This window comes from Anolis carolinensis, unplaced genomic scaffold (genome assembly GCF_035594765.1).
Source record: "Anolis carolinensis isolate JA03-04 unplaced genomic scaffold, rAnoCar3.1.pri scaffold_8, whole genome shotgun sequence".
In the NCBI taxonomy this organism is placed as follows: Eukaryota; Metazoa; Chordata; class Lepidosauria; order Squamata; family Dactyloidae; genus Anolis; species Anolis carolinensis.
This window is the reverse complement of record NW_026943819.1, coordinates 1,708,794-1,724,180: the sequence shown is the minus strand read 5'-3', so window position 1 is coordinate 1,724,180 and position 15,387 is coordinate 1,708,794. Positions and strand designations below refer to the sequence as shown.

Sequence of the window (15,387 nt, the reverse complement as noted above, 5' to 3'; positions counted from 1 at the left end):
GTTAGCTCTAGGTCCATTGTTGGTGAGATTTAGACTGCTCTCAGATTGGCGGTGAACTATACATCCCAGTCCCTACAACTCCTATAAATCATGGGGAATTCTCCCCAAACCTCTCTAGTGCGTTCAGTTGTTGATCAGTTCCTCTGTTTGCTGTGTGCCATAGGAAAGAGTTAAGGGAGAGGCAGTGGGCGGAGTCATGCAAATGGAGAGAGAAAGGAACACTGGGCTGTGCTCGCTATAACCTGCAATGTCCTGGGAGGGAGTGACTTGGTGACTCCTCAGCACTGGGAACAACATCCTGTTTGTGGAGGCCGGAGGCTGTCTGTGTGAGCCGACACCTGTGCCATATACACACATACAGATTTTCACATTTATGTATTTATTTATTTCACGTCAGGAGCAACTTGAGTCGCTTCTGGAGTGAGAGAATTGGCCGTCTGCAAGGACGTTGCCCAGGGGACACCCAGATGTTTTTTTTTTGATGTTTTTACCATCCTTGTGGGAGGCTTCTCTCATGTCCCCGCATGGAGCTGGAGCTGAGAGAGGGAGCTCATCCGCACTCTCCCCGGGTGGGATTCGAACCTGGCAGCTTTCAGGTCAGCAACCCAACCTTCAAGTCACTTAGTCCACTACGCCATCTGAGGGCTCCTTTCACTTTTATTATGTGTATAGATGGTACAACAATCTGCATTTATAGGATGATCTCTCTGGGCTCGGTAGCAGGCTGCTTGCTGAAGTTTTTCTCCTATCCTCTGGTGTTTGTGTGGGGTGAGAGAGACCCACAGACTGTGGCTGGTCAGTGCTGGGGAGCAGCAGCTTTACTGATCTTTGTGGGGGTGAGAGAGACCCACAGATTGTTGCTGGTTGGTGCTGGGAAAAGGAGAGAGACCCACCGTGCTGAGCAAAACGGCATCCACAGCTTTACTTCTTTCCCTTGAGGATGCACAATACCTAAAGCAGAGTGTTCTGCTCCTCGCTTCACCGAGACTTTCACTTTCTATGTCTCCTTCTATGCCTCAGCTTGCAGCACGCACAACATGACCGGGATCTGGCAGGGGGGAGCTGACTTTGAATTCTGCACAACCACTCTACCACTATGTCTTATTTTCGGGGTGTGGCTTATAATGCGCAAATGCTTGGAAATCCTGCTATGCATATTTCCATATGTCTTATTTCCAGGGAAACAGTATTCCAGGAGTGGGAGGAGCAGATTCAGAGTGGGGGTCCTGTATCCTCAGACCCTCGTGTTTGGGCACCACGACATCTGCTTTGTCCCAGGAGGGCTGTCCGAGGCGCCCACCCACCTGCCCCCCAACTCCCTTTCAGCTCCAGCCTCCATTCCGTTCTAGGGAAATGCTGGACCCCTGCTTGACCTGGGATGACAGGCGCAAGGCCCCCCAGGCCACAATTTTAGAATGGGGGTTGCAGGGGGGGTGGGCTCTATGGCACATACGCGGCTCCAGAGTTGCAGGCACCACGGCAGGCCGGGGTCCTCTCTGGTTTGTTTTCAGCGGTTCTAATCCAATTAAAAGGAAACCAATCAAGCCACTGGAGTGAGAGCTGCTGGCTAGGGACACGGGCTTGTAATTACTTCCATGCTTTTAATTAATTGCAGAGCAAAGGCTCCTTCCTCCCGCCCCTCCTCTTTCTAGGGCTGCAGCTGTTTCCCTGGGAGACCCACAGGCCTGGCAAATGGGGCCCCGATTCTGGGCAGATCAGGAAAGCACAGAGGGAGGAGGTCCCTTTGCTTGCCCAACGCAGCAGCAAGAGCCTCTGCAGGGAACTCTCAGAAAGGCTCTCTCAAGGAAGGGGCTGGAGAGATATCTCAGGCTGATCTCCCTTTCGAAGCACAAGGCTCCACGGAAGGCGAAATGGGGCTGAAGGCAGGGCAGGAGATGGTTTCACCAACCCACAAGTCTGAGCTTTTCATCTGGTGTTTTCGTGACTTAGAATCATAGAATCATAGTAGAGTTGGAAGAGACCTCACGGGCCATCCAGTCCAACCCCATTCTGCCAAGAAGCAGGAAATCGCATTCAAAGCACCCCCGACAGATGGCCATCCAGCCTCTGCTTAAAAGCCTCCAAAGAAGAACCCTCCACAACACTCCGCAGCAGAGAGTTCCACCGCCAAACAGCCCTTCTCACAGTGAGGAAGTTCTTCCTGATGTTCAGACTTCTCAACAGCAAGGACAGGGCTTGGCTTCTGGGCTTGGTGGCCAAGAATGCCATGGAGTTGACACAGGCTCCCTCCAGTAGACCCGCAGCCTGAACTGGGAAGAAGGATCTGGAAAAGCTAGCCCTATGGTAGCCGGAGAACGAAGGAGATGCAGGAGGTTAAGGGACCCAGAATCAACGAGACGACATGCTTAATCTACACACCTCGGATGGAGCTGCCACCATTGTCTCCAGGGATCCAGGCCAAAGTGATGGAGGACGCCGACGTCTTGGACACGGTCAGCCGCGGCTGGTCTGGGGGCACTGGAGCAAGGCAAGGAGTAAGTGAGCCTCGCCGGACCCCGGATCAAGCCTGGCACGAGGCAGGCAGGCAGCCAGACGTGTGGACGCAACACCCTTTCTCTCCGGCCCCCACAGCCAGCCCAAGCCCACAGGTGTGCCGACATGTTGCTTCTGCCCCCAGTGCCTCACCTTGCACCAGCAGGTTGACAATGATGGTGTCAAAGCCCCAGGTGTTGGTGGCCGTGCAGGTGTAGTACCCGGAATCCTCTGCCTTCACGGAGCGCAGGATCATGGTGCCGTTGCCTTGGATCTGGCGGTGCCCGTCCATTGCCACGGGGATGGCAGAGTCATCACTGCAGAGGAAGCGCATCAGCGGCCCCGAGTCAAACAACGCAGGTGTGGCGAGGGTGGCGGTCACGCCTGGGTTTTGGGGACACGCTCCGCTCCCTCCTCCCTCCCTCCTCCCTCCAGCCCCTCACCTGTCCTTGGTCCACCTCACAGCCGGGGTCGGCTCCCCGACAGAGTTGCAAGGCAGGCGCACATCCTTCATCCACGGCGTGGTGACCGTGCCGCCAAAGGAGATGATCTTGGCCGGAGCTGGAGACAAAGACGGCGGTCGGTGAGGGAGGCTGCTCTGCTCGGCTGACCCCTGCTCCTGCCACCCCCTTGTCCCGAGCCAGACCTTTCCCCGCAGGCTCGATGGTGACCTTCTCGCTGAGGTTGCCCCGTCCGGCAGACGTCACCGCCGCCACCCAGAGCAGGTACTGTTGCCCCCGGTTCAGGTGCGCGATGCGATAGAACAGCTGCTCGGGGCTGGTTTCGTACTCACTAGGCGCCTGGGTCGGAGAGGGGATAGAGTTAGGGAGCTGTGGCCCGCTCAGGTCCCACATGGGCCACCAAATCGTGGCTCCCACCACACTTTCACAGCACCAAAACAAGGCCCTAGACTTCAGTGGCTTTGCTTTATTGCTTGGCCAATGGAAGCAAAGCCTGGGCACGGACCCAGTGATGCTCGCCAGCAGCATCGTCTGCTGGCACGGATGCCACACGCGACACATGCCTTTGTGTCAACGCTAACTCATGTGTGTGCAGCGGGTCCCACATACATACATACATACATACATGCGTACATTCCCCCAATGCACCAAAACAAGGCCCTAGACTTCAGTGGCTTTGCTTTATTGCTTGGCCGGTGGAATCAAAGCCTGGCTGCGTCGGCTGCTGACACGGATGCCACACGCGACACATGTCTTTGTGTCAACGCTAACACATGCGTGTGCAGCAGGTCCCACATATATACATACATGCATGCATACATCGCCCCAGCGCACCAAAACAAGGCCCTAGACTTCAGTGGCTTTGCTTTATTGCTTGGCCGGTGGAAGCAAAGCCTGGCTGCGTTGGCTGCTGGCACGGATGCCATACGCAACACATGCCTTTGTGTCAATGCTAACTCATGTGTGTGCAGCGGGTCCCACATACATACATACATGCATGCATACATTCCCCCAGTGCACCAAAACAAGGCCCTAGACTTCAGTGGCTTTGCTTTATTGCTTGGCCGGTGGAAGCAAAGCCTGGGCACGGACCCAGTGATGCTCGCCGGCCGCGTCGGCTGCTGGCACGGATGCCACATGCGACACATGCCTTTGTGTCAACGCTAACGCATGCGTGTGCAGCGGGTCCCACATACATACATACATGCATGCATACATCCCCCCAGCGGGGCGCTGCATATTTAAATGGGCACAGGCATAAATATTGCATGGCATACATAATTTGGAAGCCCAGTGACAGCCTTGACAAGATGCCAAGGAAACAATATTGGATCCCAACGGTTTTGCCAGTGGCTTTGATGAAAAGATTGCGTTGCCCTGGAAACCAGCTGCTCAGATATTGAAATGAACCCGAGGAGGAGATTTTGATATGCATTGCAGACCACCCCTCCCCACAAAGGACGGGGAGGGGAGGGGGGGGACTCCACTCAGCATCTTCGGGCCGCAAATGGGTTTTGAGCACCCTGCTTTCCAAGTAATGTAGAATTAATGATTAATTAGGATTGTTGTTGTTGTGTGCCTTCAAGCCATTTCAGACTTGGGGTGCGGCCCTATTGTCATTGTGTATTCAAAGGGGATTTCCCTCTTGAGGCTGAGAGATTGTGACTTGCCTAAGTCGCCCAGTGGGTTCAGAGCGATGGTCTGAGGTCCAAACCACGGCACCACACTTTCTGGATTCCTTCTCTCCTGTAGGACTCACCAATGTCAGACAATAGTGCTGACAGAAGAAAGGTTTGCACCATAGACAGGGTTGATCTATGACAGATATGGGCAAACTTTGACCCTTCCTAGTTTTTTGGACTACAACTCCCACCATTCCTGGCCTCAGGCCCCTTCCTTTTCCCCCTCAGCCGCTTAAGCGGCTGAGGGGGGAAAGGAAAGGGCCTGAGGCCAGGAATGGTGGGAGTTGAAGTCCAAAACACCTGGAGAGAGGGCCAGAGTTGGTCCATACCTGTCATAGATCAAGCCTATGGTGCAAACCTTTCTTCTGTTGGCACTATTGACCAACAATGGTGGGCCCTAAGGGAGAGAAGGAATCCAGAAAGTGTGGTGCCAAGTGTGGTGTCCTTTAAGCGGCTGAGGTGGAAAAGGAAAGGGCCTGAGGCCAGGAATGGTGGGAGTTGAAGTCCAAAACACCTGGAGGGAGGGCCAGATTTGGCCCATACCTGTCATAGACCTAGCCTGTCTATGGTGCAAACCTTTCTTCTGTCAGCACTATTGGCCAACAATGGTGGGCCCGAAGGGAGAAAAGGAATCCAGAAAGTGTGGTGCCAAGTGTGGTGCCGCTTAAGCGGCTGAGGAGGAAAAGGAAAGGGCCTGAGGCCAGGAATGGTGGGAGTTGAAGTCCAAAACATCTGGAGGGAGGGCCAGAGTTAGCTCATGCCTGATACACACCCCAGTGGTTCTCAACCTTTGGTCTGTCAAGTGTTTTGGACTTCCACTCCCAGAGATCTTAGCCCAGTTACCAGTTGTAGTCCAAAATACCTGGTGGACCAAAGGTTGGGAGCCACTCATATCCACCATTCACGATTTCTACCGAGCAGACAACATTCATGTCGGACATCAGTAGCAACCTGTTTGTGATCTCCAAACAGGTATTTGGTCTGTTTTGAGGAGCTTGGTGGGAGATAGGGACTAAGCAAGTTCAAACCCAAGTTCAAGTTCATGTTCATTTATTATTTCACTCTGATATTATTATTATTATTATTATTATTATTATTATTATTATTATTATTATTACTACATTTATTATTTTACTCTATTATTACATGTATTATTTTCCAGTAATTTTATTATTATTATTATTATTATTATTATTATTATTATTATTATTATTATAACATTTATTATTTTACTCTATTATTACATTTATTATTTTCCAGTATTTTTATTATTATTATTATTATTACATGTATTATTTTACTCTATTATTATTAAAAGGATGCATAAGCATATTTACATTGAAGAAGATGAGAATAATATTTGATCAGAGTTGGAGAGTCTTATCTTAAATCTGAGCTTTATGTAAATATTCAAAAACATTGAACCTACTGATGCCTCAATTAATGTAATTTTATTGGTATCTATTTTTATTTCTAAATTTACCACTCTCGGCTTATACAGTAGAGTCTCACTTATCCAAGCCTCGCTTATCCAAGCTTCTGGATTATCCAAGCCATTTTTGTAGTCAGTGTTTTCAATATATCGTGATATTTTGGTGCTAAATACATAACATTACTGCGTATTGAACTACTTTTTCTGTCAAATTTGTTGTATAACATGATGTGTTGGTGCTTGTTTTACTGTTTCTTTGATTTCTTGATGTAATGTCTATTATCATCTATTGTATTACTTTTAATTGTGCTATGATATGCTGTTTTTATATTTTATTATATTGTATTGCTCTGGGCATGGCCCCATGTTAGCCGCCCCGAGTCCCCGTTGGGGAGATGGTGGCGGGGTATAAATGAAGTTTTATTATTATTATTATTATTACTATTATTAATAATAATTTGTAAAATCATAACCTAATTTGATGTTTAATAGGCTTTTCCTTAACCCCTCCTTATTATCCAAGATATTCGTTTATCCAAGATTCTGCCGGCCTGTTTAGCTTGGATAAGTGAGACTCTACTGTACTTGAGCCAATGTTTTCCCAGTTCTTTTTGTGGTGAAATTAGGTGCCTTGTCTTATATTCGGGTTGGCTTATACTTGAGTATATACGGTAATCCCGGACAGGACTTGTGAGTGGGGACAGTGTCGTCATGATTCCTTCGACGCTGACCGCTCACCCACCCACCTCTTTAACAGGGTTGTCAATGTGGGAGTTGAAGTCCAAAACACCTGGAGGGCCAAGGTTTGCCCATGCCTGGTCTATGAGGGCCCTTTGAAACAAGCCAAGAAGAACTGGACACCGACTCACCGGCTGCCCAGATCCTGGGCTGGAGCAGAAGATGGTGTACTTCCGGATGACCCCGTTGGGCTTGGTGGGGGGCAGCCAGGAGACCACCACGCTGCTGGCCGAGGAGGGGACGGCCTTGATTCCCGCCGGGGGGCCCGGAACTAGAGGAGGGGCGAGAGAAGGGTCAAGGCTGGAATGACCAGCAACAGGGCAAGAAGAGCAATGGCAGAGCCTTCCCGGCCTTGGGAGCCGTAGCTTAATGGACTCCAAGTTGGACGTGGTAGGCGGCGTTGGCGTGAATATTTCAGCACAAGGGCCCTTGCAAGGCTTCAGGAGAATGCATCGCCCGCCACTGTGCCCTCGCAGCCCTAGCCCAACTCCAGTAAGGAGGTGGAACAAAGCATAGGGTTCGCCCACTCTGAGCCTGAGACCCTCAAAGCCCCAGACCACTTTCCTTCCCACTGTCTCCTGCTCTGGGCTCATTGCAGCACAAGGTAAAAGGGGGCCAAGGAGGAAGGGAGGGGGCGCAGTGAGAAAAGAGTGACACAATTCCTTCTGGCAGAAGTGGGCGCGCCCATCTCACGGCTCAGGCTAAATGGGACAGAGTTTAATTTTGAATGAGGGCCCAGAGGCCCAGGCTGGGGGGGGGGGGGGGGCTGGGAGTGATACAGCACAGATTAGGAGGAGGTGCAAAGGGGGGCTTTGCTGGAAGAGACCAAGGAACGAAGCCATTGGACCTGCCTATTCGCTACTGCTCTGGGCAGTGAAGCTGGGGTGGAGGGCCGCGAGGTCTGCCTCTGATGGAGCACCAGGCCCAGAACCTCCGCCAGGGGGCAGCAGGGGACCACGGCGACTAAAGGACTCTATGAGAGAGACACTCACTGTCCTCCTTGGTCTGGATGTGGAGCACGTTGCTGCGCACGCCGTCCCCGGCCTGAGTGTAGGCCAGGACCTGGACGCTGTAGTTGGTGAACTTCTCCAGGCCGCGCAGCTCTGCCCGCTCCCGGACCGTGGTGATGTTCTGCATCTCACCCCACTCTGTGCAGGAAAGCATAAGGGCCTGGTTAGTCCATGTCTATACTGCCGAAGGGTCTCGTGCATGGCCAGCAGGACCCCCACATTCCTCAAATGCCCTCAAGGATCTCAGGAAGATCCCAGTCCCTGGGTAATCTGACTCTTGCCCGTCAGCTCCTGCTCGGCCATTATGTAAATACTTGTAGTTATTATTTTTGTAAACAACCCTTTTGTACTTTCAAAGACTGAATTCTGCATCTTTGCCTCCTAAGCTCTCAATCATTTTCCAGCCAAAACACTTCACGCTCTGCTTGCTGTGAGCTGAATGCTCAACTGTTTTATTTATCTATTTATTTATTTAACGATAAGTATCCTGTTTGTATTTTTGGATACTCTAATGTATTATGGGGAGTTTTCTCTAACAAGACCAACACAAAGACTGCCCCCCCACCCCCCAACCAGGCCCAGGATCAAAGCCCATTTACTCCCACCTCCACACATACACATTGCCTGGAACAGGATCCCTTCTGTAGCCCATAAGACACCCACAGGACCACCACGCTTCCCACTCATGTGGGGAAAGGAATCCTTTAGCTTAGCCCTGTCTCTAGTCTAGCTACTCATTGAGGACTAGAAACATGATGACACAAAAACTCGTGCAGTCCAGGGATGAAACCCAACATGAACCCTAGAAGAGATGGAGTTAAGAGTAGTTCAGGCCCAGTTCTTTACTATAAAGAAATGTGGTTATTATTTTTGTAAACAAACCTTTTGTACTTTTAAAGACTGAATTCTGCATCTTTGCCTCCTAAGCTCTCAATTATTTTCCAACCACAACACTTCATGCTCTGCTTGCTGTGAGCTGAATGCTCAACTATTTTATTTATCTATTTATTTATTTAACGATAAGTATCCTAGGGTTGTTGTATGTATTACGGGCTGTATGGCCATGTTCTAGAAGCATTCTCTCCTGATGTTTCGCCCACATCTATGGCAGGCATCCTCAGAGGTTGTGAGGCATGGAGAAACTAGGCAAGGAAGGTTAATATATATCTGTGGAGAGTCCAGGGTGTGAGAAGAGTTCTTTGTCAGTTGGACGTCAGCGTGAATGTTGCAGTTAATCACCTTAATTAGCATTGGAAAGGTTTGTCTCTTGCCTGAGGGGCATCCTTTGTTCAGATGGAGTTAAGAGTAGTTCAGACCCAGTTCTTTACTATGAAGAAATGTGGTTATTATTTTTGTAAACAAACCTTTTGTACTTTCAAAGACTGAATCTGCATCTTTGCCTCCTAAGCCCTCAATTATTTTCCAGCCACAACACTTCACACTCTGCTTGCTGTGAGCTGAATGCTCAACTATTTTATTTATCTATTTATTTATCTATTTATCTATTAATACTGTAAATACTGTAAATAAATTATTTATTTAACGATAAGTATCCTAGGGTTGTTGTATGTATTCCGGGCTGTATGGCCATGTTCTAGAAGTATTCTCCTGACATTTCGCCCACATCTATGGCAGGCATCCTCAGATTATTTTCCAGCCACAACACTTCACACTCTGCTTGCTGTGAGCTGAATGCTCAACTATTTTATTTATCTATTTATTTATTTAACGATAAGTATCCTAGGTTTGTTGTATGTACTGGCTGTATGGCCATGTTCTAGAAGATTCTCTCCTGACGTTTCGCCCACATCTATGGCAGGCAATTATTTTCCAGCCACAACACTTCACGCTCTGCTTGCTGTGAGCTGAATGCTCAACTATTTTATTTATTTATTTATTTATTTATTTAAGACGTCGTCAGGACCGCCGCGCCTCCCACTCACCGCCGTCCATGTAGAGAGACCAGAAGATGACCCGGTAGCCCTTGAGGACACCGTTGAGGGTGCTGCGGGGGGGCTCGGACCAGGAGATGACCGCCACGTCGGAGGTGATGGAAAGCGCCCGCACATTCTCCGGAGGCTGGCTGGGCACTATGGGGAGAGAAGCGAGCGTTGGGGAGAGGGGTCCGTGGCCCCGGATGCCCCGTCGCCTCCGCCGGCCATTGCTCTCAAGGGTCCCTTTGCGCTGCCCACCCCTGGCACCCTTCCCAGAGACCCCCATTCCCGTTGCCAGCAGCCAAGGCACTTCTTGGAAGGAAGGAAAGAAGGAAGGAGGGAGGGAGGGAGGCTGGAGAACGGGAGGTAGGTAATAACGAGCTCCCACTGCCCCCAAAGAGGGAACTCTAATTTTTACGAGCGTTTAAATGATGATACATCATCCTAACGATCCTCTTTGAGAATGATTATTGTTTCATACGACTTAGGTGTAAAATGGTGAGCGCGGCGCAATTAGGGGCTGGGTGCTATAAACTAATAGAGAGAGTCCGTTTGAACAAAATGAAGGTAATATAATTATGAGGAAGGCCCCGCTGCAAAGGCGAGAGATACTCCGGGAGGAGCGCTAATCTGCCCGGGAAATGATGGCGCCCTGACAGGCTAACAAGGGCCTTAATTAAGTATGAAAAACAGCCCGGCCAGCGGGGGAAAGGAACTTTTCTTTGGTTCCAAGGCCAAACAGGCTCCCACTTCCACAAACAGCGATAGCTCACACTACTCCGGAGACACCAATGGCCTTCCCTCCAATGACATGGCAGGTTATGGCGAGTGCCGTAAACATGTCCACGAGCATCCGCGAACACTATCCTGCCCATCACACAAGTGAAATGTTTCATATGGGAACAATTTCCTACTAGATTTTCTGTTTTTCTTCCACCACAGACATCCCAGTGTCTCTTTCTTTCTCTCCATTGGTATGAAATTTGCATGACCCCGCCCACTGCCTCTCCCATAACCCTTTCCTATTTTTTTCTATGACACACAGCAAACAGAGGAATTAATCTGCAACTGAACATACTGGAGGGGTTTGGGGAGAATTCACCATGATTTATAGGAGTTGTAGGCACTGGGATGTATAGTTTGCCTGCAATCAATGAGCACTCCGAACTCCACCAACAATGGATTTGGAACTAAATCGGCACACAGAACCTCCACGTCCCACAAAAAATACTGGAGGACTTTGGAAGGATTTAGAAGAGTTGTAATTTACCTCCATCCAGAGCACACTATGAATCCAAACAATGATGGATCTGGACCAAACTTGGCATGCATACCTGATATGCCCAAATATGAATACTCATGGGTTTTAAGGGGAATCGGCATGGACATTTTGGAGTTGTAGGTACTGGAATGTATAGTTCACCTGCAATCAATGAGCACTCTGAACTCCACTAAAGATGGAACTGGACCAAACTCGGCACACAGAATCCCCATAGTTCACCCACAACCAAGGAAATTGTGACTTCTGAAGAAGCATTTTGCCTTTTTTAGGTGGTGCTCACTGCAACATGGACAGATGGAGGAGCCAGACAAATGGGCCGTGGTCCAAAGAGGAGGCCCAGCCCTCCTGCACACTGACCGTCCTCGAGGGTGGTGGCGTTGATCTCGCTGGAGGAGGGTCCGGTGCCCGCCCGGTTGAAGGCCTGCACCACCACGCCGTACTGGGCAAACTTCTTCAGGTTGTCCAGAGTGTAGACCTCGCTGTCCCCCGTGGCCTTCATCTCCACAATGCTGTACTGGCCGTTGCTCCCGGGGCTGTTCTCCCGGTAGCCGATCTGGTAGCCCCGGATGACCCCGTTCTGGAGCTCCTTCTTGGGCGCCTGTGGACGGAGAGGGACGGGGAGGTGACCGGTCAACGAAAAGGAAGGAGGGAGCGTAGCAGGGCCGTAAGCATAGCAGGTTAACCATCAGCAGTTGAAAAGTTGACAGTACGAAGCCCAGGTCGGGGGCGAATGCCTGACCTTCAGCCCAGCTCACTGCTCACCTAGTAGATCGATAACAGCTGTGAGTAGATAAATAGGTACCGCTTAAGCGGGGAGATATTTTAATGGTACCAAAAGGAAACACCAGAAAAATGCCGGCGATCAAAAAAGGAGGAAATCTGTGAACAGAGCTCGACATGGAAGATGGAGCGACAGCTCTCCCTGTAGCTGGAATCAAGTACAACCTCCAGGACGCTGAAGATGAGAAATACCTATATACCTCTAACTGTACTGTTGTCTGTCCTGTCTTTGTCTAACAGCATTGAATGTTTGCCATATATGTGTTCTGTTATCCACCTTTCGGGGCGAGAAGGCCACATGCACATCAAGTTGACCATCAGTTCCAATAAATATTGCCAGTTGAAAAGTTGGCAGTACGAAGCCCAGGTCGGGGGAGAATGCCCGACCTTCAGCCCAGCTCACCGCCCACCTAGTAGATCGATAACAGCTGTGAGTAGATAAATAGGTACCGCTTAAGCAGGGAGATATTTTAATGGTACCAAAAGGAAACACCAGAAAAATACCGGCGATCAAAAAAGGAGGAAATCTGTGAACCGAGCTCTTTGACATGGAAGTGGAGTGACAGCACCCTCCTGTGGCTGGAATCGAGCACAACCTCCAGGACGCCGAAGATGGGAAACACCTATATACCTCTGTCTGTATCGTTGTCTGTTCTGTCTCTATCTAACGGCATTGAATGTTTACCATATATGGGTTCTGTGATCCACCTTTCGGGGCGAGAAGGCTGGAAAATCAACCAGTGGTTCTCAATCTTTGGGCCTCCAAGTGTTTTGGACTTCAGCTCCTAGAAATCCCATCCAGCTTACCAGTGGTTAGGAACCGTGGGAGCTGAAGTCCAAAACACCTGGATGCCCAAAGGTTGGGAACCACTGATATAAATATGTACTGTAAATAAATAATGAATAAATAAAATATGGACTAGGGTGGGCTGGTTCTTCAGTCTCTCCCTGCCCAAGGAAACACAGATTGCCGGACGCTATAACCGGACTGTGAAGTGGTTGCGATTGAGAGGAAGTGCCTCATAGGAGCGGCTCCGGCACAAGACAAATCAATCCAGGCCGTCAAAACAGTCGCCTGGGCTTGGAAAGGAGGGGGGCTTTGAAATCCAGGAGGCCAGGTCGGAATCGATCTTAACAATATTTCTTTGCAGCATTAACAAATCAATAAGGCTGACAGCAAATTTATGTTGCCGAGCCGGAGAGATCCATCTCGGCGAAGCGGCCTTAAACCAGAGTGACTTATGTTCCAAGTGAATCTTATGTTTCGCTAATTTGTTTTTTTGGGGGATGACGACGCAAGAGAAAACCGACCTGGGCTCTCCGGGTGTTTTGGACTCCAACTCCCACCATTCCTAACAGCCTCAGGCCCTTTCCTTTTCCTCCCCAGCCGCTTAAGCGGCTGGGGAGGAAAAGGAAGGGGCCTGAGGCTGTTAGGAATGGTGGGAGTTGGAGTCCAAAACACCCAGAGAGAGGGCCCACATTTGCCCATGCCTACCTAAACTCCATCCATTTAATTGCCATTCAACTGTAGCCTTCATGTCCGCGCTGTGTAATTTAATGAGCTTGGCTGTAATACGATCGAAGGAATCATATGAATCCTTCACGTCAACCCAGTCCTCCTCTCCGGCACTGAGCGTTCGTATATTCAAATACACATAGAGACACACGTGCGTACCTTCCAGGTGACCTGGATGCTCTGGGACGTCATCGGCTGCAAAGTAACATCCATGGGGGGTCCATCGGGAGCTGAAACGAGACGGAGAAGGAAGCAAGCCCAGTCACGACCGGCCCAAAGAACATGGGGATGATGGGGAGAAGAATGTTGGAAATAGCTACCTCCCAAGCCTCTTACTATTTATTTGTTAATGTATACATTTGCCAACCTGTATTCTATGTCTATGTTGATTTGCCAGTTTGACTGTATCTCTTTGGTGGCCGGATTATAGACATGTGACTGTACTGAGCACGTTCAGACACAAGACTCCATTTTGTATTCAGTATGTGTTTGGTCTTCAATGAAAACAGGCGTATCTGTCCAAACCTCAGTGGAGGTGGATGCATGTTGCTATATAGACTTTAATATAGAAGCATGCTTATGGACTTCTATGCCTAAAGACTATGGACTATTGATTAAAAATGATACTCTATGTACTCAACACACAGAGAGAACTACATCCTATCTATAATTAAACCTTAAATAAGAAATGTGCCTGTATGGTGAATTATTACATGACGTTTTATGAGTAAACAAGATACTTTATTTTTCAAAGAAGAATTTGTTTTTGTTTTTTTAATCTCTGAGTGGATATTCTAAAAGGGGGTGTATATGTTTTGGGCAAATGCAACTACAATTTCAACTTTAAAGAAATGATTATCTTCCTCTAACCAAATATATATATGTCTTTGTTCTTGGCAGTTCAAAGACATGGTTCTTCAGTCTAACAGCTGAGCTACCTGTGTGCCATTACATGAATTCTTGTAAATATCACTTGCTCAAAGAGTTGACTTCTAACAAGGTCATGCTCTTGTTGACTAGTGGTTTTCAAAAGGTGGTCTCCACATGTTCATGGAGATTCCCATTTGCCGAAAGGACATGTGCCCAGAGACTGGGTGCAGTTATTTTCCATTAAAGAATGCCTCCAAAATCAGGCACTGAAACGAAATGGTGTTGGGAGATGGGGACAAAGTACCTGCTTCCTCGGTGCTGATGGTCAGCTCTTTGCTGGGCTCGCTGCGGCCGATTTTGTTGAAGGAATACATGCGGATGCTGTACACCGAGGCAGGATGGAGATCGACGATATTGGCCTGGTTGATGGTCGGGGAGATGTTCCGGGTTGACTGCTTGAAATCCCAGGAATCTGCAGGAAGCGGGAAGAGAGGTTATTGGTCGGGAGGGACATAACTCGCACATAGACCCACAGCACAACCATAGAAGGACTTCAGGGAGTGTTTCTGCCAGATGCCTTGGGAAACCTGACCTGCCGCACAATGTATAGGCAACTGGGAGACTCTACTACATGCAGCCATCTCTCAGGACTTATCTGTGCTGGAAGACTGTTCAAAGCACCTCCTATACCACCCTGAGCCACAGCCATGAATCTGCCCAATGGCTCTTTAGCCTTGATATGGAAAGAGAAGGACTTTGCAGTTCGAGAGAGTCAAAGTCCTCCTTCCTGAGTCCCATCTTCAGCAGAGCCCCTCACCAGACTTGTTCTTGTACTCGATATCAAAGCCAGTGATGATGCTGTTGCCATCGAACCGCTGAGTCCAGCGCAGGTTCATGCTGCGCGCCTTCACCTCTCGGATCTCCAGTTCGGGTGGGTCCGGGGGCTCTAAAAGGGAGAAGCCAGGCTTCAAGTCATAAGGGCATCTTCACCCAGAGAAGGGTTACACTACGGAGCCATTGCCAAAGGAGGAGGCCGGGGCAGCTCCTCCTCTGCCTCCCAAGGCTTTGCAAGGGATGCCGTACCTTGGACCGTGAGCTGGATGAGGCCCCTGTCTTCCCCGTAAGAGTTGATGGCGTGGCAGGAGAAGAACACAGAGTCCCCGCGGTCAGCTGGCTTGAGCTGTGGGAA

The 15,387-nt window shown here is 49.4% G+C and overlaps 1 protein-coding gene across 2 annotated transcripts in view; it reads right to left on the bottom strand.

The window, feature by feature from the left end:
* dscaml1 (DS cell adhesion molecule like 1) overlaps positions 1 to 15,387 on the bottom strand; it is a 94,639-nt gene that overhangs the window by 5,953 nt on the left and 73,299 nt on the right. Inside the window, exons 13-24 of one of the 2 annotated variants that reach the window (XM_062961356.1) lie at positions 15,282 to 15,378; positions 15,016 to 15,144; positions 14,503 to 14,670; positions 13,488 to 13,558; positions 11,390 to 11,630; positions 9,760 to 9,906; positions 7,799 to 7,954; positions 6,938 to 7,077; positions 3,140 to 3,293; positions 2,937 to 3,054; positions 2,647 to 2,810; positions 2,380 to 2,478 (exon numbers count right to left, since the gene is read on the bottom strand). In XM_062961356.1, coding sequence (XP_062817426.1) covers positions 2,380 to 2,478; positions 2,647 to 2,810; positions 2,937 to 3,054; positions 3,140 to 3,293; positions 6,938 to 7,077; positions 7,799 to 7,954; positions 9,760 to 9,906; positions 11,390 to 11,630; positions 13,488 to 13,558; positions 14,503 to 14,670; positions 15,016 to 15,144; positions 15,282 to 15,378 — 1,684 coding nt within the window. The remainder of the gene's footprint in view (positions 1 to 2,379; positions 2,479 to 2,646; positions 2,811 to 2,936; positions 3,055 to 3,139; positions 3,294 to 6,937; positions 7,078 to 7,798; positions 7,955 to 9,759; positions 9,907 to 11,389; positions 11,631 to 13,487; positions 13,559 to 14,502; positions 14,671 to 15,015; positions 15,145 to 15,281; positions 15,379 to 15,387) is intronic. The other variant, XM_062961357.1, reaches the window with a different exon arrangement.